General features: G+C 45.3%; 1 protein-coding gene across 1 annotated transcript in view; it reads right to left on the bottom strand.

The window, feature by feature from the left end:
• NADSYN1 (NAD synthetase 1) overlaps nt 1–21,318 on the bottom strand; it is a 154,966-nt gene extending 133,648 nt beyond the window's left edge. The window contains exons 1-5 of the mRNA XM_069221909.1: nt 20,844–21,318; nt 12,668–12,728; nt 5,938–6,054; nt 2,627–2,680; nt 141–230 (exon numbers count right to left, since the gene is read on the bottom strand). Coding sequence (XP_069078010.1) covers nt 141–230; nt 2,627–2,680; nt 5,938–6,054; nt 12,668–12,728; nt 20,844–20,928 — 407 coding nt within the window. The 5' untranslated portion in view covers nt 20,929–21,318. The remainder of the gene's footprint in view (nt 1–140; nt 231–2,626; nt 2,681–5,937; nt 6,055–12,667; nt 12,729–20,843) is intronic.
• Between the last annotated feature and the right edge of the window lie 3,989 nt (nt 21,319–25,307).

A 25,307-nucleotide genomic window follows, 5' to 3' on the forward strand; every position in this document is an offset into this window, starting at 1 on the left:
CTATGAAAATCACACAATATTTATAATTTTATACAACCATTTTATGTCACATATTACAGGCTAGCTCAGACAACTCGCAAACTACAATTCAGTATTATATCTTACTAGCGTGGTCGCAGCCCTGTCACAAGTTAGCTCACCTTGGTTTGCTCCACGGTGAAAACCAGCGCAGTTCTCTGTAGTTTCCTGTATTTGCCAAGACCATTTTTGGTCGAATCAGAAGAATTTTTCTGTAAAACAAAAATGTGTTCTCAATATCACATGTCCAGAATCAATGGAATGGACAACTCGTGGAAAGCCACTTATGACTGACTATGACCAAGATTCACTTGCTAGTCAAGGCGCTATCATGCAGTTTTCTCTCCATTTCCCTATATGTCAGCATGACTGGCATTGCCCTGCTCTTCCCATCTTTCAGAAGTCCCTTTGTTTCCTGAAATACCTCCACTCGCCTACGGGTACATTTGTCTGAGTCCACCTCTGCCCGCCCAGGTCTCTGAAGCCCCGTCACATTCTGAAATCTCTCCACCGCCACTTTAGGGCTACATACTTTCAGAGGCCCTAGCAAACTTCTTACAAGTCAACATGTGTCTGGTCTGCCACAGGTTTCACAGAAGGGCACACTCTCCTGAGATGCCCCAGTTCTCTACAGGCGTGCCTACACTTAGATGGGACTTTTCTATTGAAAGGTCCTCCAACTTTTTAAGTCCTCCCTTAGATTGGCTTTATGTGTTTTTTCCAGGCTACCAAACACGTATGTGTTGCTCCAAACTCCCACCTGACCTGTTGCCTCACCCACTGCTGTGATCACATATGTAAGGGAGATACTCTTCACAGCCTATCTTTCGATCTATGTTCATTATGGCAAAATAGCCCAATTTCCTGTACCACCCAGCAATATCCCTCGAAAACCAGACTCCCTCATTCATCTGCAATTACAAAATGTTTGATATTGGTCTGCAGGAAGCCTACACACAAGACACCACAGAAGGTGGGTCTAGGATAATGTTCAGTCAAAAGGATGGAGATGCCCCAGCATTAGGAAAGCGTGGCTCTATTGGGCAGGTGGTGGCGAGCCTGCAGCATTGGCTTCAGAGCGCTGTGTAGGAATGTGTACGGAGAGATGCTGGTGGGGACGGCTATGAAACGTAACTTAGGGGGCAGAATATGAGTTGGTAAAATGGCGTTACGTGCCAAGGGCACCATAGAAAACAGCGTGCAGAGGCAATGTAAAAAACACAGCAGTTATATACCTCTTGAGGTAGCCCATGCAATTACACTAGTAATATCACTCGCCATGCAACATAAAGCTGTACTTACTTTATGAATATTCACCTAATGGGGTTTCTAGGTGTCAGTGACAGATAATTATTGTTGCTCAACTCAAAGGTACTCATTTTGCCAACCCCAGAAGGATGAAAGGCCAAGACGACAGGCACTCATCTGAACCAGTGACAGAGATTCATTATAGCAGATGCTTTAATGCACTGAACCACCAGACATGTAATGATAATTAAGTATTTCTTATAGCATTGTGCTTTTTGTGCTGTTTGTTAAATATACGTTCTTCCACAATCGTGGCATACCTCCACTAGTCATAACCTTATGGTATGCAAATATGTTTTATGAAGATTCCCAGGAAAGCATGGGCCAAAACAACCAAAAGTCTGCACTCCAAGCCCTGTGTGTGTGGTACAGGCCTCTTCCATTCTAGAACAAACTACCCTCTCCAGACAGAGGCTATGTAAGCTGGGGTGATGGCTAGTGCACTGAAGGCCAGTCCAGGTAACACAGAGCAAGGAAAGTGCTTATGTCACGTGTGGCAGGGCTTCCATGTGATTATGGTGCATATTACATGCAAAAGAGGACTGTATGATGTAAACATGACTCTTTGTACAGGCATAGGGCAAGCAGACTAACTTTTAGAATGCTAATGCTAACAAACGTATGCACAATTGCCATGTTTTCAGTTTGGAAATTCCATGTGTTTCTGGCATTATTTACACTAACAAAACATAGAAAGGAAGATTCCCGCTCCTCTGATGCACATGTAATCGAGGCTGCAGGGCAGAATGACTTAACATTGGCATCTGTATAACTCTGCCAAGGGGCATCGCTTGCACATTTTTGTAGCAAAGCAGGAGTAAAGCCCACCTGACCCATCCTCACTTCACAAGAGCACCATTGCAATAAAGGTATACAAGGTAGAGGTGCGAGAGCAATGCTGGACACCTGGAGCGGTACCATTGGGGACGGCTGGATTCCCACTGCTGACCAGAGGAAAGCATAAAGTATGTGGGGAAACTTCACAACATGGCATAAAGAATCTTTGTAACTAGGGACAGCGGTTTAGGTGACATGGCTAAAGTCACTGCAGATACATTGGGTAGACTAACATTTAGGGATGTGCGATTAAATAAGATTGCATAGGATTTTTTGTAACTGACCCACTACACCAATAAAGCAAAGGCAGCCCTTGGTAAATCTCTGACTAATATACACTGACTATTAAACAGCTACAGTCAGTTCATTAGGTTCACAATAGGTTGACTGCATCAAAATAAAATTTGCATTGTTGATTTTTATGCCATTAAAAGTAAAACCACAAGACAAATGAAGTACCTACTTGTTTAAGAAGATCACTCTACAGTTGTATCGGACATTTCTGTGCATAACAGGCCTGTAGGAAACATTTAACAAACTCATATTACATTATATGTGAATTACTTGCTGATCCATACAAACGAAAATAGGAACAATCTTCCCAAAAATGACATCGATGTCATAAAAAATGTTTGTGAGAAGTAATTACTTTGCACAACAGCACACCTCTTCTACTTGGCAATAAACGAGACTATGATTAGGTTACCAATATTTTACCCGTTAGTCTTGGGAAGCCCTCTTCATGGTCCATATTTTTGCTCAACCCAAGGGCCGCATATCTGAGGACATTTAATGCTTGCCCAATTCATGCTTCTGAACAACTCAGCAGTGAGTCAGGCAAACCATCGGGTGGTGGATCCCTTACCTAGAAGATTAAGAGCAAAGGGCCGCGGTCGGTCACCAGCCTCTGCAATACTCCCCATCTTCTTCCCTTGCCCTACCTCTATCACTATGTCATCTATGATGGTCTGGGACTTGGGGGGGTAGCAGTTACTGGGGAGTCAGACACAGATCTGCCACTCAAGGCTCTTGTGTTGCTGACATAGGTCCTTCAAGAGGCAACTAACTTTGCAGCACGAGACCTGGGAGCCAGCATAGCTGGTGCCATAAACATTACATTCGGTGGCATGTTTCCTTTATTACCTTCTACCAGTGAACAAATGAACATCCCAAGACCACTTTAGCTCTTCTCTACTGATGCATCATAATTAGGGCTCCCTGTTTTCCGTTTTTACCGATGTTTACAGATAAAAACAGACAGAAAACATTGTCTTCCCTGTCTGTATTTACTTTTAAAAGTGGAAAAATACAGATACTCTGACTTCTTCTGAGTGAGTCACCATGCTGAGATTGCTAACTTTCAAGTCAATAGATGTACATATCGGCAGCATGGGGAGTTACAAAGCTCAATCAGATTTGCTTAAATTACTGCATATCTCAACATGTATATGATCTATTATACTATTTTTTTTAATGTGGGTTTATTATTTTATTACTTTTGACTGTGTAATGTGCTAAAACCTGACAGGCTTCAAAGTATGGGTGTGGGTTTATCTGGTAAATAAGTACAAAAACATACAAGTTATCACCTCACTGTTCACAATGCACAAAATAAATATGGATAAATCCAATAAGATGGTCAAAAATACATATGGATAAATACAGACAGAAATTTTCAAAAAATAAATACCATAAAACCAGGAGCCCTTATCATAATTCTCAGGGGCCTTGTCACTGGGAGCAAGCCTCTGCCCTTCTCAGTATCACAGGTCAACACTAGGACCACCTTGAAGCTCCCAGCTGCACGCACAATTATAATCCGAGACCCAGAATCAATTTTCTTTACTTCACATGCTGAGATGACATTCAAACTTACAATGAAACATCCATAATCCTGCCACATTGCTGACTCTCTTAAGTGGATTCATCTTCCTAGTGAACACACCTGTGTTCTGAGGTCTGTTGTAGGCAACACATATGATTAGCAGCAGAATATGATGAGAATCAGCACTCCTGTCTGTGGCACAGCAGGCGAGGTTTTATGAAGACATGTGCAATGCCTTAACTCTGTCTGCCACCATGGGCGGTCTACTAATCAAGCCAGGTCCTGATTTTACCAAATTGGGGATGGACCCACCTCCATTAGGTCTTGCCTGTTGGGAGGAGTGCAGATTCAACAGAGTGTAATGCCCTTGAACTTGACAGTCCCCCAGGTTGCACCAGACATACAAACACATGCAGATAGAGGGCTGTGTTCACATCCAGGTGGCATACGTCCTGTGCCACCTTTCTCTACAAAAGGAAAACCAATAGACAATTCTCTATATACAGTTGGTCTAGCTCTACCAAAAAACAAACAGGGGTCCACCCAAACAATGCCATCCAGATCCTAGTCTCACTCATCTTATTTTATGTACATTTTCTTGCTTACTCTTTGACTATTCTCAAGGCTTTGGCAATTAACCAGGAAAACATTGTGTGGTCTCACAATGGTTGCTTAACAGTTCACACCCTTTCTAACCACCTTATTTGGTTTTAATTTCACCTCTTTGTCGAGGTATTCTGAAATACAGGATAATTGTATTGAATTCACAATATTAATATCTGGGCTTGTGACTACATTTTCAGCTACACCATCCCAAATACAGAATCATGGGGTCCAACTATAGTGACAAGTGCTGCCTGCTAGGCAGGTGTCTGAGTTAAATCAGCTATTACTTCAATTAAGCCTGCTAAGATGCTAATAATTCGGTCTAAAGTAAAAGTATAGATACTGAGGGTCAGAGAAGCTGCATCTCTAGAAGCCGGGTTTGGAACAATCATGGATTGGTGTAAACAGACTTGCCATAGGCAAGCCTTCGGGACACGGCCAGTGCATTTCATAGCCTGAGCAGCATTACACGTCCAGTCTAATTGCAATAGCAATCGTGTGAGTACATCTCATATAAATGGCTTACTCGATAACAAAAATGTCAGATAATTCTGGCATAGTTGTGTCCTTCCAATCTAGTGACCAGAGTTGAGCCGATTCACTAAAATCAAATCAGATGGCTCAATAATCACTCTGAGAAAATACAACACTTGACCACTTACTGCCTCACTTTTCGCCCTCTGTGTGTGAGAAGAACCCACTTTACAGAGCTGAAAAAAGTCAAAACCAGAACAACAACTTTACAAATGTGATTGTACTGACCCAGATGCTGCAATAAACCCATGGCATACATGTGATTGTGCAAACCCTGTGCCCATTCCCACTCCCATTTTTTCTTAATCTGTTTTTAGCTCTCGCTCACATTCTCCATCTAGCTTTAGTTATAAGCAGAGAATTTGTGCACACCGCCTTGTGCTCGATTGACACTTAAGACAAATTACTTCAAAGTGAGTGCACCATCAAGGAGACCAATGAAGAGGCTCTGTACAAAGTGCCCCAATTAAAACATTTACTAAAAAGAAAAAACTACTGTAAGTTTGAAGTTCATCTAATCAAAAACACAAGAAAGCGGATGGTGTAATGATCAGAAAAGGTCTTTGTGTGGCAATGCTTGGGCAAACGGTCTTGGTGAAGTTTGCCCAAGTGTAGACCTGAGTGCTAGACTCCCTCCTTGGTTCAAGAGTATCAAACTAAATAAACATTTCTGAACTGTCTGCCATCTGAAGGCTTGGGATTTATTTCTAAAAATATATATATTTTTTTAAATTAAAAAAAATAATACAGTGTAGGTACAAGTAACATTTAGTGTTCACCTGAAAACACAAAAGACACAAGGCACTTACATGCCCACGTCGCAGATAATGTCCTGCGTGACTGGCATTTCCAGGAGCTTGGCCAGGACTTGGAATGAATGTAGAAGGGTGTCACTTTCGTAATAGTGATCCGCGCAACCATAACCACTGTAGGAAGAAGACAGACCTAGTCAAACGTCAAATTCAGAAGGACATTGCATCTCCCAGATTCTACAGTCGCCAGCAACAGTTGGTTTGCAAGCAGCAGTTAATGCAGTTCAAATATGCACAAAAGTACATTGGAAAAAAATGAAATTCAGAGAAATTTCTCCAAGGATGGAATCATTACCCTTAGATGCATGAATTGCTACCCACACAGAAGTTGTACAAAGTTGCAAATCATACAGGCCCCTTTACATCCACCCTCACAGGTAAAGCCTGGTGGTCCCAAACATGAAACCAAAGAAATGATGCCCACTTGCTGGACGAAAACTCCTATGTGCCACGCGGTTTGTTTTAATATTTTTAATAATAAAATCCACCTTTGGGAGTTCGGTTTTGAAAAACAAACAACTATGCTGAGAAAGCGTATTAAACATGGTGCCCACTTGACAAAGCTTCAGTGCCTTTAACTGTGTTGGGGCCAGAGATGCTAGCCAGCCTGCCTGGGATCTTTAAGTATGGTGAGCAGTATGGAGACCAGGGAGCAGAGGACACCCCTGCGCCAACTTGGCAGACTGCGGCTGCCCACCAACACCCTAAATAAATCCCGTAGGATGTTATTTTAGGACAGATGATTCCATAGATCCGGAGCTTGGCAGGAGAAAGCCTGGTTGACTGCTCTGGTTTTTCATGTTTTCAGGAATAGGTGGGATCAGCGTCACATGTTGCTTTTGCATCCTGGGATTTATAGTTTGTCTATTAGGTAGGGGCTATCTATGCCTGATGACGTGTGTGAGTGATTAAGGTATTTTTAAAGATATTCATGGCTTGAAGGAGAAGACATTAAAGCCGTGATGTCGCTACATCATACAAAATGCCCTTATGACGGACTAAATCCAATTAATGGAGGTCAGCTTGTAATAAATACATCGCCTCTGCTGAGTTGTGAGAGCACTAATTCTTGTACTGCACGCCTAAAGTTTGAAGGGGGAACAAGACATGATTTTTCTGCGATTTCTTTGGAAATACACAGATTTGTTTTTAGGCTGGGTATATAATTAATTTTCTTAACGTTTTGAGCGATGACTGGCATAAGGACACAAGGAACTTCCAGCCATTTTAGAAGGTGGTGGAGAGTCATCGGGTAGAAGAGAAAGGCGTCCGCTTCAGTTTGCGGAAGAAAAAGATCTAGATTTTTTTTTAGGTTTGAGAGGTTTCAAGGGTTCAAACCTATGATGTATTGTTAGGTATAATTGCATGATAGATCAATGAGTAAGTTTCCCACTGAAACAAGCAATGATTGCCCTCATTTAAACTTGTAACCTGCCAAAGTTGGTACACATTCCATTCTCGAAGGTCAATAAACAGCATATCTTAACTGAGTAACAAGAACCCCCATTGTTCATAATGCTTAGACGTGGTGTTACGAGGCACTATACAAAGTGTTTATTTCTCTTCGAAGATAAGAGTTGCATTTCTTTTTCAGCATTTTACTGTATATTATGTTACACTGCATTTGTATAGCACCTTCTACCATTAGAATAGCACAGTAGCACTCATGTACTGGGTGCACTTATCATAGAGGTCTGGGGTTTCTACTGATCGATTGTGTATCGTGGTTTGGTACTGTGTGGTTGTAAGTGGTTAGAAGAGATTGGTTTGTTGCAATCATAGCTCATTGTACACATATTAGATCCAGATTAGGATTTATTGTCACATGTTTTGTGTGCCAATGCATGTAATAAAGAACTTTGAGGTTTTCTGATGAGATAGGAGGCCAGTCAGCAATTGCCAAGCCTGTGCAGATTGTGTCTTGAAATGCACCTTAAGCCAGGTATATGTTTGAAGAAATGTTGTGCAAGTAAGGGGTGATATGTTCAAGCCCACATTATATGAATGGTTCCAAGATGCATGTTGGAGTTGTGACGGTGTATGTGCTGTTGAACTGGCAGCCTACTGCCACGTATATGGCAGAGGTATGATGATGTCAAGGGTTTGTCAAGTATGTTCTGTTTAGAAAAGGTAAACCGGTGCAGTTGGAAAGATGAAGCTCAGTGGGTATTCTCAGAGGTTGGGCTATCCAGTGACAGCAGATTATATCCTGGTGGGCAGTACATCAGCTGCATACAGTAGGGTCGGTCTGCTGTGCACTGACAGAGTAATTTGTATGTTGTACCTTAAGTCGGAGTGATGATTGTTCCATAGCGATTATCAGCAAACCTCTGCGGCAGTGCACGCATGTGGAGTATGATTTCAAGTAAGGTCTATCTGCAGTTGGGTTATCAGTTGGGAGAGAAGAAAGGTTAGATGATGAATGCAGTGATGGTTCTAGAACAGTGGTTCCCAACCTGTGGTCCGGGGACCCCTGGGGGTCCGCGAAGCCTCCTCAGTGGGTCCGCGACTGCTTAGAAAATTAAATAATATTACCAAATTAGGTCCCCACCTTTCAGTAATGACTCAGTGGGGGGTCCCCAGATTCCAAAAAAGATACAGTGGGGGTCCCCGGGCTCCAGGAATGATAAAGTGGGGGTCACCAGAAGTCAAAAGGTTGGGAACCACTGTTCTAGTATCATCACTGCAAAGGTCGTAATGCAGCAAAGGTGTAAGCTTCTTCTGAAGCCTCAAAAGAGGCAGCGGTGCTGAGGAAACTGCCTTGCGGGTGGCATTAGGGCAAGAGAATACACTGTTCCGTTGCTTTTCTTAAAGAGCTCTAGCGCAGAGTCTGCCTTGCCTCCAATAAAAGAGGTCCTATGAAAGGGCATGTCAATGAGTGATTGTTGGACATCACTCGAAAAACGTGCAGAGTGTATCCAGGCATGGTGCCGAAGAACCACACTAGTAGTAACTGCTCTAACCGTACGGTGGAGAGTAGCCAGTTAGTAGTGTTGAGGCCGGGCATAATCAAGTACTTCGCTACACCTTGGACACACTGAATTGTCTGTTGGAGAGTACTGCAAGAGTCATCTTGGATCGTGAGCAAGACATCATTCACCATATCCTACAACACATGCAAGTAACGCCCCACGATGCAATTCGAGTTTATGGACATGAGGGGGAGACTGGCAGACTCGCTTTCTGAATGCCCCCATGCGTTTCAACTTTCTGTATGGTGGGGTGGTCAGGAATGCATTTAGTTTCTGCCAACTGTCGGAGGCCTGAACCATGAGACGCTCAGGAGTCGGGTGCTGCTTTGAAGAAACGTGGGTCACCCAGAGCTTGTCTGTGTCTCCTATGTGGCAACTGACAGGACGGCAAGATCCTAGCTCTACCCAGGTGCCCAAAAGTGTGTCTGTCAATGCCTCATCATAAGAGAGGAGTGCCCTGGCTGCAGCAACATAGTTGTTTACCTCCACTGAGGGAACTTGAGGTCAAGTACTTATGCCACCTATCATATCACTGTTGCACTTAAGATAGATTCCTCTGTAGAGGGCCCACAGGGAGAGGCAAAGCCAGTGGGAGGTGAAGTATCAAGACAACTGGCCTCGTGGAGGTCTAAAAATAGGTTTGTCTCTTAATACAGGTGTTGTCATCATGTTGTTCATCCAGGCCTGAGAATCCATAGTGCAGTGGAAGCGTACCAGAGTGAAGCAGTTCCAGTGGTCAAGGTGGGCATGACTTTGAACAAGATCGTGATGGATTCAGTTCTGCATTCAAGAGACCATGGCCTTTTCTTTCAGCGTCAACGAGCAAGGCTCCAGCACAGGTCTAGGCACAGTCACAGGAGTCAGAGTAAGCATCAGCCCCAGAGTGGAGTTGGACACTGAGGTTGAGAGGCAAAGTCAGCATCAGGGATGAAGGCATATTCAGTAACCTGACTGCAGGCCTCCTCAGATTCTTGGGGCACGAAGGCACTTCATAGGTATTCAGAAGGATATCAAATATAACCTCAATGAAGCCTGTATGACTGCAGGGCTCAGCAATGTAGAGTTTGGCCTTGCAGTCCCAGATAACTTTCTGTTCATTTGAGTGCAATTGTCATGCAATGTCACGTCATGCTTTGAACCAAGACACTACAGACAGACCTTGTGAGGGTCCATCACTGAGATTTGTTTGTGGCAATCCTTGCAGGGTTTAAGACCTCTTATTTTGGGGAAAGACTTGTCCCTTGCACGCTTGGAAACTTTGGAAAAGTTTTCAGTCACAAAACAGAGCACGCTCCGGTTCCAAATCAGCAGGCACAGAAAAAAAAAACTGATGTTGAAGCGTGGAGGTGGTGGTTATATTGCGACTCAGACGTCACTTTCGAGGTGGAACGGATCCAATGCGGAGCTGCATGACTCCACCTACTGGTGCCCCAGGGAACTGCTAAGAAAAGTCTCTGAATCTGTTTGGGCACCTGTGAGTGCTCACAATCAAATCTGCAGTTAAAAGTATCAATCAGAAAGGACTATATCCAAACACACCAACAGGTAGTCGTAACACAGAGACCAGCACAACAGGCAGACATCTATTAACATATAAGTAAAACACTGGAGGACAAATATGAACAAAGACAACACACGTGCAGACACAAATACAGTCTCAAACTACATTCACAGCCCCACACACACAGGTAGAAGGATAATTAACCCATGATTATGTGGGTGAATGTTCAATGGAAACACAAATGTGACTGGGTAGGTGGATGACTACATGCATGCATTCTTACGTTTGGAAGGATAAATGTTATCTGCATTGCCACATCTACCAGACATATTGGATCAAAGGACTTTCAGAGACGGAGCAGCCATTCCATATGGGTCTAGGATATTCATGGACCTAAGTATCTTTTGATGGTAAAGAATGGTTAGTCTAAAGGGATCTTTTGTAGTGTGTATAGTTCTATGCGCCAAAGGTGTTTGCAGCGGCCCAGTGCCCAGTCAGAACAGGCATCAGGAGGCTAATAACATATTTTCAACAGTGTTGCGCATGTGACTGTATGGCTATTTCGTACTCATTTATCCCAAGGTGTATGTTGGTGGGTTGGGTGGAACAGGATGATTAACTGACAATGCTTTTGCACCTCAGTGATCTTGCTGCTATGTTGTCCATATGCTATACGTGGTTCTGAACACAACTGAGTGATATGCATTGTTGGGTAGTAAGAGCTGTTGGGAGTTTAGGAGAGCCAGCAATACCGCATGTGTGACCTGAGATGTAAGCGTGATGGAAGGGGTCGTTCAATTCACACTGCTGGAGGATTATTTGAGTTGGTCATACTGAACTCTGGGATGTAGATGGCCTGTAAACAAGTTCAACTGAGTGCCGGCATTCTGATGGAAGAAAAGTTAATAGTATACAACTGCAACAAGCGGCGCGTCAAAAACACAGGTTACAGTACAGTCAGTCTGGATACAATACTGAAAAGATAAAATGTTAAACACAGATTACAGTTAGGATTAAATATTGAATACATTTGAGGATAAACTCACAGATTACAGTACAGTTAGGATTATATATTGAATAAATACGAGGTTAAACACAGATTAAAGTACACTAAGAGTTAAATATAAAACGATGTCAAACACACAGATTACAGTACAGTTAGGACTAAATATTGAATAAATACGATGTTATGGTAAACACACAGATGACAGTAAAGTTAGTTAGGATTCCATATTGAATATGATGTTAAATTACAGTGCATTCAGCTAAAATAAATACGATGCTTAACACGCAGATTACAGTACAATTAGGATAAAATACTGAATAAACAAAATGTTAACCACTCAGATTAAAATTAGGATTTAATATTGAATAAATACGAGGTTAAACACACGGATTACAGTAAAATTAGGATTATATATTGAATAAATAAATATAACGTTAAACACACAAATGATAGTAACAGTACTTAGAGATTAACATACTAAGTACAATAATTTAAGCCTTAAAATGTTAAATGCACAGTTCCCATTGGTCATCTGGTAAGGATAATAGCACAGAATACTGAAGACGCAAGGTGGTACTACCCATTCACATGGAGAAAGGGCAGACAAAGGAAGCCATTGAGCATTTTACAACTGTCACATCCTTGATTGTACAGGCAGAACAAAGCTGTCCTCTTTAAACGCTTCTAAGATGTTTCGGATCAGCCCACGCTGCTATGAGATGCAACAAAGAGGATAATTGGTTGTGGTTCTGCCCAAATGAGGAAGTGACCACTGAGGTCGCAAGAATGTGAGTGGAGCAAAAGGCGGGGATTTTGGGAAATGCTTAATGGAGTAGAGCTATAAAAGACGTGTGGGAATGAGTAAAATTGATTACAACTCCCTTGGACCCTTTTCCCCACTCAACTTCAGGTCCCTATACGCCATTGTCACCATTTTATATTCTTGAAATGTTCAATGAAATGTTTGAAACTTTAAAAAAATTAAATGATATCAAAGCACTCCTATGCACTGATATCAATACATAAAACATTAAAATGTTTAATGAAAACTTTTGAAACTTTAATAAGTAAATTACATCAATGCTCTCTTATGCACTAATATCGATACACTCTTAAAATGGCGGAAGGGAAATTAGTGAAGGAAACATCTGTGACCCAACGCTGAACTACAACGATCCCATCATCCCAGTCAAAATAATATTTTAACTTGAAAAGTAAGTCTGTAAAACATGGGAAAAAGGCTCTCACCATATTTCCAGTTCTGGTCCAAGTCTGTACCTGGCACCCTTTTCCTTTGCAATTTCAATACCTACAAGAAATAAACGTAAGGCATTTAAATGAAGCAGGTCATCGTCCCTAGGCTGTTTGATACCTGGCCTCGCACTATCTCTCCACTGTAACAGATGATCGGTTACCAGTGTCTGCTTTTCATTTTGGTTCATCAGTTTCCTCCTAAAGAGCAATGCTTCACTAGAAGGGTGACTGATGTAAAGGATTGGTTACAACTGTCCCTATCTTTAATAAAAGTACGACTTTCATCTGAGGGCTTCTCATAAAGCCTTAACTGACTGATATGTGGCATCTTCTGTAAAAAGAAGCCTCGCTTCCACTACAGGTGGTTTAATAAACTTCTCGGATGTTTGTAACTCCTTCATGACTCGATGGTGACTAAGTTTAATACATAGGAAAGAGTACAATTTTTGAAAAAGAGATTGCCAACAAGAGAATCATATGGTAACCATGTGCAAAATAAAATAGGAGATATGAAAATGCAATGCAAACTTTAAAAATGCAGGAGTGGCGAAGAAAATGCGTATCAAAAACACACAAAAGGGGATGGGAGGAATGCTTGCAATAAGTGTAACCACTGCCACTCGCTCAGGGAGCTTTCTAACCCATCGTTCTTTTGCCCACCATGCCACCTCTGCTTGTACCCAGCCATATATAAATCAGTCTTGACAGTGCTCCAATTGGTGCGGTCCAGCCCGAAATGCCAGGCTAGATTCTCCATGAGCCGGCTTACAAGCAACCAAAGACTGACTCCACTCTGATTGGGGCTCTTCAATCAGTTTAGCTTGGTTCCAGTGGCACAGTGAGCATGGGACACACCTCTGGGCACACCCCTGGCCATACAGGGTGTTATATCGGGCAAACAAAAGGTGATTGGAGGGATGCTTGCATTAAGTCTAGCCACCCTCAAACGCAAAAATAGCATTCCAACCCATCATCCTCTTGAACACCCTGCCCCTCAGTTTTGACCGAGCCATACGCTTGACCCAGCTCCAACAGGAACAGTCCAGCCCAAACTGCCAGGCCATATCCACTCTAAACTAGAAAACAAGAAACCCAAGACCAGTGTTGCCCATATTGGGGAGTTTCTGGGACTTTTGATTCCAGTGGTACAGTGAGGACGGGGCCCACGACACCCAAAACGATGGGTCTGAATGGTACCCTGAGCATGTCAGAGGTTGGACTTATTGCAAGCATTCCTCCCATCACCATTCGTGAGTCTGAGGAGGATGCACATTCAAGCAGGCCAGTACTGGGGAAGAAGAGAGGCGATATTCAAACAAAGTATGACCGTATTCCAAGAAATAGAAAAAGGGATTTTTTCAAAGTCAGGATACACTTTACCTTACAGACGAATTACAAACCATTCACGGCAGGCACACAAAAGGCACAGGAAGGCAAGACCTAAACACTTTCATGTTATTTGCTGCCTACACTTACTATCATCAGGAAGTTACCAAGTTATGGTAGCGGCAGCAGGTGGCATTTCATACAGAGCCTTCTCAAGGGTTTTAAAACATCCTTGATGTCCTGCTCTCACAAAAAACATATGCATCACTTTTACCCCGTTGAAGTTTACAAAACTCCAATTTTATGCCGCAGCACAATTTCCAGATGGTCTAAGGTGTGTGAATGGCACCCATGTACATAAATTCCCTCTCCCACAAGAGTGAATTTTTATACAAAAATAGGACTCAGCATCCACTTAACTTAAGGTGGTGTGCATTTCCACCTGCATTAAAGCAGAAGTAGTGGAACGTTACTCAGGTACCACACATGAAACTCTGTCAGAGTGGACTGCATAACTGACCACCACGGGGAGAGGTGGGTTACTTTCTTATCGTAACAGCGCCTGAAAATAAGCAACTAACCCTTTTTAGAACTAAGGGCCTGATTTAGATTTCAGGGGATGGGTTACTTCATACCAACAGTGACGGATCTCCTGTACGCCAAAATATAAATTGCATAGGAAATTATGGGATTTATATTTCGCTGGACGGGATATACGTCAACATTGTGACAGAGTTACCCATCTGCCAAAATCTAAATCCGGCCCCAAGTTTTAGACTATCCTATCCATTTTTGAGTGATAATTACTATGCTTTATGCCCATGGATCTTGACGCGGTACCTGAATCAATACCCGTCACGGGAGCACATGTGTAACACACACGTCAGCAGATATGGAGTAATGTTGAAAGGGCCTTCAGATGACTGAAAGAAGATTCTGCCGCCTACATAAAAGCGGGCGTGTACTTGAATGCAATCCAGAGAGGTGTTGTAAGATCACAGCTACATGCGCCATGTTACACATTGAGCATCTCCAGTGTTAACCTCAAGGAGCGGGGGAAAGAAGCACTCCAGGGCTGACACTACATGCAACAGCGCAGAAATACAAATTGAGTTATGGCTTAAGAGTATATTTTAACATTTAATCATGATAATTAACAGAAATATAAATGTAAGGTGGAGCTAAACATTTAATTATCAAAAACTCAACAAAAAAAAATATCTTTAAATATGAATATGTAGTATCAAGTGTAAACCATATTGTAAAGGATTATTTTATCTTGCTCTAACAAGAGTTGCTCTTTTTGTGGGATTCTGTGTCACTTATCTCTGTTCCTCAGCAATGTGTCTTGTCCTTTTCATTGTGGGGCCTAGCTCAGCTACTAACACCTGAGGCTTCCTTACTCTCGACTGCTACAGCAGTACAGCTGTCAGATGCATTAAGTTTTTGCGTTTCCTCTAGTGTATTTGTCATTAATCCAAGACTTCAAGCTACATTGCCTTTGGGACAAACTATTTAAATTGTATATTTTTCATACGTTTGCACACGCGGTTGCAGATGGCATCCTTTCCACAGAGCAGCCTATATCTTGAAGGCAGTTTTCATTAACCCTTTGCCTACGTCTGTTTACATTTGAATCAGCAGGAATGACTTGGCAGAGATGTTTGTACACACCTGGTGTTATGATTTCATGTACCTGTCTCACGAGTTTCCTGTGCTCCTATACTCTTGTTCTGAGCTCATAGGCGGCCCGGTGTTGTCTCTGTTCACCCATGAGCTTAGATTCCGCTACACTTCGACATGTCAAGCAGTAGGCATGTCTAAGGTAGCATCTAAGACACCTTGATTAGAGGGCCTGGCCTGACTCAACTGTGACTGAAGTGTAGGCCGGTCTCCATAAGTTTGTTGTGTTGAGTGAAAGGTAGTTGACACCAAGTGTGGTAGGCCTCTGCACAGGTTTAAAAGGGCTTTCCTCTGTTGCTGGAGTACTGGTGGAGGTGTACTGGTGTCATCCTGCTCTGAAGATTCTCCCTCAGGATGGGGCTGGGTTCCCCGAGTAGGCAGCTCTCCTAGGATATACAGCCTATACAGTCAGTCTGTCCATTATGGATCTACAGTCACGATGTGACGTCATATAACTTGTATAGCCTCCAATGTCAGCACGCGGAGTTGGCAAAAAGGTAACAGTTAAACATTAGATATCATTTGTGTAGACTATATGACCGATGGCCTTTCAGTTTCCTTTAAGGTGCAAGTTATTTGCTGAATTTGTTTATGAAGAAAAGCCTCATTTTACATGGACTACATTAACCAGGATTCATTGTGTGAGATGTATTTAACATACAACACAGATGGCGCCTTAATACAGCTTTTGCTGCCTTTTTTTAATGTATTACCTTTACACACTGCCGACCAGTTTACAAGTTTTCATAATTTAAATACATAAACTTTACACTAAACTCACCGGGTGTACTTGGTACGAAGCTGACACCCCCTAACCCCCACCTCCCACTTTGGCAGCTTCACAGTAGGGGTACCAGTGAAGGCTGACTTGTTGATCTCTTCAGCCTGCAGGGCTGCAGACCAAAGCTGATAAAACGCTCTAAGGATACAGGAGGGCAGAGTTAAGAGGCCAGGTGATGCTTTGTGAGCCAAGTTTAGTAAATGAGGAAGGGAAACAAATGATGGAAAAACAGAAAACCTGGACAGAGTGCAGCACACAGTGGACTGGGAGAGACAAGGGCAAATAAGAAAACATGTGAGAGAAAAAAAGAATTGTGGTATTTAGGAGCAAGTAAAGTTGTTTTGTAACTCCCTGAACGCCTAAATTAGGTAATAAAAACAGATTAAGTGCTATCATGGCTCAGACTTTATCATATTGTGTTTCTACATTAACCTCAGCATCTCCTGTACCACTGAGACTTGAGGCTTATCCAGGTAACCGCCTGAACCCGCCATCCTATCGCTGGTACAAAGTTGCTCCTTTCTTCCCAGGAAAGTTATGTTTGTCTTGTCTTCTCTGATGCCTACGTTGGTAGAAGTTAATTGTCTTTAAAACGGATTATTTGTCCTCTACGATGTTTTGCGTTTCGTTCAGTTATGTATAAATTAAATATATACATATTAAACAGACCTGTCACACGTGCTATATATCTGATTTCTTGAAAATGCACCTCCTACTACTTACCATATGATTGTTGACATACTGAACTGCATTCGTAATAATGTTAAAAGCAATACAAATGCATTGTAATAACTTGTGGTAGTTAGAAACTGGACAGGAGGAAGGGAAGACAGGGTGCAAGCAGTGAAAGGTGCAAGGAAGAAACTAAGGGCCAAATGTATGAAAAGTTTTTGCATTCGCAAACGGTGCGAATCGCAAAAATCGGCCTTTTGCGAGTGCAAAAACATGGTCTGCTATGCACGAAAGGCATTCGCAGACCAAAAATAAGAAAATCGCAATTTTTGTGATTTTTTGCGTTTCAAGCGGTTTTGCGAGTCGCATTTTGCGATTCGGTATTTCCAGTAGGAAATTGCGAGGCGCAAAATGCGATTCGCAAAATCCAAGTCGCAAAGAGATGCATCAAAAAAATCGCAAATTGCGATTTTTCGCAGAATGGCATTTTGCACATGCTAAATTCCATGAACTGAAACCAGGTGGTAACCAGGTGCAACCTATATAGAGGCCCAGAATGCCTCAGACACTTTTCCACAATGGCTGCACTCTACGTCATGGCGAGGAGGATGAGGATCTTGGCAGGTTTGAGGAGAGGGAGGAGGAGACAGGAGCGCATTTTCAGAGTGCGCATTACACTTTTTGACCTGACAGAGAAGGAAATATATGAGAGGTATAGGTTGAACTCAGCCATGATACTTGACCTGATAGCTGAGCTACAACCCATACTGCAGCGCAGAACACTAAGGACTCATAGCATACCCACCCATGTGCAGGTATTATGCTCCCTACACCTACTCGCCTCAGGGAGCTATCAAGGGGTCATAGCAGCAGCTGGAGGGGTCTCACAGAGTACCCTCTCCAGATTTTTTTACTTCTTTCATCAACGCCATGCTGAGCAAACTACAACAGTACATCAGATTCCCCCACACCCCACAGGAAATACATCAGACACAAATAGAGTTTTACCAGATAGCACAGTTCCCCCACGTCCTAGGTGCCATAGATGGCACACATGTGGCAAGATGTCCACCATCAGCCACGGAGTATGTGTATCGCAACCGTAAATACCAACATTCCATGAATATTCAGGTGATATGCAATGCCTCCTATATCATAACAGATCTCGTGGCCAGGTACCCAGGGAGCACCCAAGATTCGTACATCTTTCGCCACAGCGGCATTCACACAAGACTGCTAGCTGGGGAGTTTGGTGAAGGATATCTACTAGGTATTGTCCCTCTGTACACTGGCACATTTATGCAGTTGTGACGTCAGATGGCTCACTTACTCATTATACCCTCTGTTCCTTCCAGGAGACAGTGCCTACGCAGTGCGCACCTACATAATGACGCCCTACCTCAATCCTACAACACCAGCAGAACGGAGATACAATGCAGCACACAGGGCAACCCGCAACGAGGTGGAGCGCACATTTGGACTGCTGAAGAGTCGCTTCCGGTGCCTCCACAAAAGTGGAGGAGCACTACAGTACAGAGACTACATGTAGAATAGTGGCTACTTGTGCAATCTTGCACAATATAGCTACAACCAGGGGCATACCTCTAGAAATCAGTGACACTGAATCAGATGAGGATGACTTTCCCATACCACCTCTACAGCCAGCAGACAGGACCAGTGCAGCAGAGGGAAGGCAGAGGCGTGCCGACATCACACACAACCATTTCAGACGTGAGTATGAATGACACAAATTCACTGACAACTGTACCTGTACTGATATACATTTATTACCTTAAGTCAGGTAATGTATGAGTGAGTAATAAATGAAACAGGTGATGTGACAAACAAAAAAAACTAATGACCAGAGTCATGCACTATTTCCTCATAGTGGCAACAGCAGTCTAATGGCGGCAAGAGTCATTTTTTTCTCCCGCGCACACCACTCGGGTGCTCAGTTACGTCACTGGCACCTCTATTGTCACCTTCAGTGGCAGTGCTGTGCCTGGCACTGCGCCATCTGGTATCTGCTGCTGGTACAGCAACACTGCTGAGGCTGGAACTGTCCTCAGTGTCCCCCAGTGCTACCTCACTTGGAGTGGCTGATCTTTGTCCCATTATGTGTTCTATCACATTTGTGATCTGAACAAGTCCCTGGACAACGTCCCTGCTGCTATGTGCAGCCTCCACTTGCGCCGACCTTGGAACTTTTGAGAAAATTCAAGCTATCCTTACTGCTTCAAGAGGGTTCACATTGTCTTCCACTAACCACTACAATTCCACGATGTATGGTTGCATAATGCTGAGCCGTCCCATTGCAGACCTAACACCCACACCATGTTTTATATCGTTATTTAAGGTGGATGAAAATCTTGCTAGGCCCTGCTCACTAGGAACTACACAGTGTGGCTGCATTATGTTAGAGTCATGTTCTTTCTGCGGTTTCCAGTTTAGCAGCCCAGAAAGTTCCAAAGGTGGATGAGCTCCATTTGTGGGAGCTCCATTTGGGCGACAGCTCAAACCCCAGACTGCAACCTACACATGCAAAAGCAAGACATGAAGCACTTGGTAGGTTGTTGGCCCGGAGACAACAAACCTCTATCACCTCAAACCACCATTCTGTCCGGTGGAGGTGTGAGAATCTTACACAGCACAGCTACCCTCTGTGGACAACTTTTCTGTGTGTGTGTGACAGTAGATCAGCCGATACCCCCCACACTATACTTCATTTTGTGTGTGGGTCTGAGTGCACGTGTGTTTACTGCACTTCTTCTGCCTATGCTACACACCATCAGTATGTGGTGGAAGCTCACACAGCTTTGCTGCACCTGTTGTGTGTGAGGAGAGCAGCCAGCTGTACTGAATCAGTCTTGTGTCCAAGCCCAAGGGAAGGGTGCCCTGTTACATCCAGTGTTGGGTCCTTCTAGCTCACCCGTGTAAGGATGTGTGTTTGTGTAGAGGAAGCTTGCACCACCGCAGCGCATGTAGAAGTTTTCGACTTCCTCAGGTGTTGGAGTTTTTTTTTTTAGAGAGGATTAAGGGTATATGATGGCGCATAGCAACCACACCTTCCCAATCCACTCATGCATGATAGTTCAGAAGAGCAGGGAGGGCTGGGTCACTGAACCTCACACCTCTTTACACCTTCCCTGTGCATCACATACCTGTGCAGGTGGGAAAGAGGTGAGCTTGGACTCAATGGTCACTCAATATAGCAGCCCTATTAAGAGGTTTTTGTACTCTCCCATCAAGAGTCAATCCCACAGAGAAGTTCTCGCCCATTAAAAGTATAAAAAAACATAGGGAAAATGGCTGGTGTAATTCACTTTACGGCACAGCAGCCCTTCTGGGAAATGCAGGCATGTACCATTAAAAATACAACATTCCCAGTGAGAGGTGCTGATGCTCTCGTGCAGTGCGGCTGATCTCATGAAAAGGGCTAACAGCGTCTCATTAAAAGTTTGCAGAGTTTCCAAGAAGTGCATTCTTTAAACCAGTGCATTTCAGTTGGGCGCGTGAATCACCCTCTCTGGCCTCACAACAACCCTCTGTCCCTTTAACTTGCTAATGCTGAGCTCTCACAGGCACGCCCCTCAAACACCCTGCGGCGCTGCTTGCACCGTAATCCGTAAAATATTGAACTTGCATTTACATGCGGCTCACTAACCCCGACGAGATCCGCAGCATTTCTGCTCGGAGCCGGTCACTTACTTTTTGCAATTCTGTCCAGGTTTCCTTCGAAATCCAGGGCCCACTGGTTCAGGGCGCACGTGGCCACGGTCACCTTCCGACCCATTCCTGATTCTAGCCGTGACTCTTAAAATCTATCTACGCTGATTTAAAAGGACCGGGGTCGCGAGCGCGCTGGTCCCGCGGCAGGTTCCTGCCTTCGAGGCGCTGCAGCCTGCACTTCCTGGTCTCCGCTCACGCACCGAGCCGGGCAGTCAGCTTAAAGAGATAAACGACCCCAAAGCAAACGATTCTGGTGCGTGAGATCATACAACAGCTTAGTCAGCCCCGGGAGACATGTATGATGACACCCGGAGCCCGCAAGAGCTATACACGTGTTTCATGGAATACACATGTGTGGGGAGATGCCCTGCGGGATCCAGCCCCTCCTGCCCGGCGGATAAAGAGTCAAGCATTGGAGGGGCCTTGTGCTGCAGGAAGCGCCGCTGAGGATTATGGGGATTGAAGTCCACATGTCAAATAATAGAAACAAATTAGGACGATTTATGATAAAATTGAAAGGAACGGACGAACAAATCGTGGACTGGCGTCCCGTGCAGAGAACAATGTTGGTTTAATATTAGTATAATGTAGGTAAATTTCAGTTCAACAAAAGTAGTGTTATTGAACACAGGGTCAGCCTTAGGGCGGTACGAGAGGTGCGGCGCACCGGGTGCTGACCTGGATTTCGGGGCACCTCAGGGGTGCGCTGTATTTTTTGCAATAACTTACGAAACTTAAGATTTGGAAGCACCTGCTGAAAAGTTCCTTGTGCGTCCAGCCTTCAGGAAACAATTAAAATATCAAGATACCTCTTGTAATTAATGTTCCTGCAAGGGAGAAAAATGGGAGTTGTGGATAACGGCAGCTTTGACTCGCCATAAAGTAGCATAGAGGGTTAATGTGCCTGCTGCACAGAACAGAACTATATTTTATGTGAATAGCTGAGTGGATTAGTAAAGCCAGCCTCTACAAACGCTTTAAAACAAATGAATGTATGTGAAATGGGGGCCATCAAGAGATGAGGCGCACATTTGCCGGGTGGTAGTGAGGGAATCCGAGGAGGTGGTTATGGGTGGGGGCGCCAAAAAATCCTATTGCACAGGGCACCACCAGCGCTAAAGCCAGCCCTGATTGAACAGAAGGAAAATAGTGTGCTTCAGTGTGCACATGCCTGTTTTAGAAGTATAAATTAGTGATATTAACAAAAACTGGAATTTACACATTCAGGCAGATTTATCCAGGCATACAATGTAAATGTACACGTGAACAAATCTCACAAGGGAGTATTGTATTGTTATTTACATAGCACATTTACGCCAGTCACGTTTGTCTCAGATAAATATCTGCCATTCGTTCGGGTCTAAATAATCTGCAAAGGTCCAGATGATAACTATATGGAACTTTATAAAATCCTCTGCATTAATTTTTAGCACAGCATTTCTGTCTTTATTTTAATTATCAGCCAGAGATCCTCTAAATCATGTGTTAATGTATTTTCTTCTTCTGTTTACTATTTAAAGCGTGTACTAATAAGGGGAGGGTACCAGTTGTAAGTGGTTTTTCCTAATTTTTGTAGCAACCAGGACATTAAAATACTGGTCATGCTGGCCACGTGGCAACCCTCAGCACTTTCCACTCTGCTTGTGATGCATAGTGCACCTGTGGATCTAGATCAATTATATAGCGCTACATAGACCTCAAAGGTGACTGAGGTGCTCTGACTTTATAGTTCCTGTGCACTTTTGGATGTTCAAATAGTATTGGTTTTAGTTAGACCTATAGGTAGGTGGCTTTCTCCCGCCAGATCATAATAAAGAAGAAGAATGAATGTTAGGGAAACTACTTTTCCAGCCCTCCTCAGAGTGATGCAAAGAAAACACAAACACCAGGCAAGGCTCCGGAACAGATGAAGGGGGTCATTCTGACCCTGGCGGTCGGTGATAAAGCGGCGGCCAACCCGCCAACAGGCTGGCAGTCCAAAAAATGGAATTCTGACCCTGGCGGGAACCGCCAACACAGCCCGCCACTTTAACACTCCGACCGCCATGGCGGGACAGACAAACAGCGCGGCGGTCACCGCCAACAGGCAGGCGGCAGACAATGTACCGCCCACCCTATCACAACTCACCAATCCACCACCTTTTCCGGTGCGGGAGCACCGCCGATAAAAACACGGTGGAAACAGACTACGAACGGGAAAACGCTCACCTCTATACACTCCACGAGGACGGAGGACAGCATGGAGCCCGAATTGAACATCCTACCTGCTCTCGTCTACCTGCTCATCTACCACGAGTACGAACTCCGGCGCAGATGACAACGGTGAGTACCGCACCTACGACACAGGGGAGGGGGGGAGAAGGAAGGGTTACGGGCACACACATACGCATCACACCCACCCCCCAACTATCTACCCACCAATGCAGAGCACCAAGTCAAAGTGACCCCACCCAAACCCCCCGGAATAACTAAAAGATATAATTAAAGTGCGAAAATAAATTTATGTATAAAATAGGTTCATTGAAGTCATGGTAAAATAGGAAAATTAATCAAAAAAATCCAAGTGTAAACATTGCGTAACCGATAAATAGAGGCAATAAGTCCAGCACAGTCACTGAAATTTCAACTGTCCGTGGGCCAAAGTGTATCAACACATGGGCAAAGCCCACACAGGAGACCTGAGTCCGTTGGAGAGAACACTGCAGGGGCATCAGATGATAAAACTACAGGCACCTCAGGGGGAAGGGAAGGGGGGGCACCACAGCCACATGAGTCCACGACGCCAGATCCAAGAAGGGGCCACCATGCCCACTGTTCAATCCTGGGGAGTGCAAAGCCACAGTCTCTCAAGTCTCTACAGTGGGTGGATTGCCCACTGTCATATCCTGGGGAGTGCAAAGCCACAGTCTATCAAGTGGATAACAGTCTCCACAGGCAATGGAGGAGGCAGGGTGGGCCGAGTGCAGCGTGAACAGTAGCACTACACAGAAACAGCACTGTCATTGGGCCAGCGGTGCTTGACATGAAGGGCCCAGCGGAGCGGTGCTTGAGATAAAGGGCCCAGCGGAGCGGTGCTTGAGACGGCGGGGCCCAGCGGAGCGGTGCTTGAGATGAAGGGCCCAGCGGAGCGGTGCCTGACAGGAAGGGCCCAGCGGAGCGGTGCTTGAGATGAAGGGCCCAGCGGAGCGGTGCTTGAGACGGCGGGGCCCAGCGGAGCGGTGCCTGACAGGAAGGGCCCAGCGGTGCGGTGCTTGAGATGAAGGGCCCAGCGGAGCGGTCCTTGAGACGGCGGGGCCCAGCGGAGCGGTGCTTGAGATGAAGGGCCCAGCGGAGCGGCGCTTGAGACGGCGGGGCCCAGCGGAGCGGTGCCTGACATGAAGGGCCCAGCGGAGCAGTGCTTGAGACGGCGGGGCCCAGCGGAGCGGTGCCTGAGATGAAGGGCCCAGCGGAGCGGTGCTTGAGATGAAGGGCCCAGCGGAGCGGTGCTTGAGACGGCGGGGCCCAGCGGAGCGGTGCTTGAGATGAAGGGCCCAGCGGAGCGGTGCTTGAGACGGCGGGGTCCAGCGGAGCGGTGCCTGACAGGAAGGGCCCAGCGGAGCAGTGCTTGAGATGAAGGGCCCAGCGGAGCGGTGCTTGAGACGGCGGGGCCCGGCGGGGCCCAGCGGAGCGGTGCCTGACAGGAAGGGCCCAGCGGAGTGGTGCTTGAGATGAAGGGCCCAGCGGAGCGGTGCTTGAGACGGCGGGGCCCAGCGGAGCGGTGCTTGAGATGAAGGGCCCAGCGGAGCGGTGCTTGAGACGGCGGGGCCCAGCGGAGCGGTGCTTGAGATGAAGGGCCCAGCGGAGCGGTGCTTGAGATGAAGGGCCCCTGTTCAGCGGTGCCTTTCTGGACGGCGGGGCCCTGTTCAGCGGTGCCTTTCTGGATGGCGGGGCCCTGTTCAGCGGTGCCTTTCTGGACGGCGGGGCCCTGTTCAGCGGTGCCTTTCTGCACGGCGGGGCCCTGTTCAGCGGTGCCTTTCTGGACGGCGGGGCCCTGTTCAGCGGTGCCTTTCTGCACGGCGGGGCCCTGTTCAGCGGTGCCTTTCTGGACGGCGGGGCCCTGTTCAGCGGTGCTTGTTCTGTAAGTCAAGGGAGTCAGACCTGGCCACGACTCCCTGCTCAGTCGCCCTCCGACCGTGCAGTTGCTGGACCCTTCGGTGACGGTGTCCTGGGCCCTTGGGTGTCCTCCCTCACACCCGGGATGGGGCTTGTGGGGCCCTCCTGGTCCGCGCTCCTGCTGGCTGACTTCTCCGCCCTGCTGCCCTTGCCCTCCTTCGATGTGGCTATCTGGGCCTTGCCTCCCCTGGATGTTGTGGCAGGTGAAGTGGCAGAACTTTGGTCCTTGGGGGCAGCCGTGTCAGTCGTCCCGCGGCGGCCCCTTACTTTACGGGTCCTCTTTCCAGGGGG

This window comes from Pleurodeles waltl, chromosome 3_1 (assembly GCF_031143425.1).
Source record: "Pleurodeles waltl isolate 20211129_DDA chromosome 3_1, aPleWal1.hap1.20221129, whole genome shotgun sequence".
Taxonomy (NCBI): Eukaryota; Metazoa; Chordata; class Amphibia; order Caudata; family Salamandridae; genus Pleurodeles; species Pleurodeles waltl.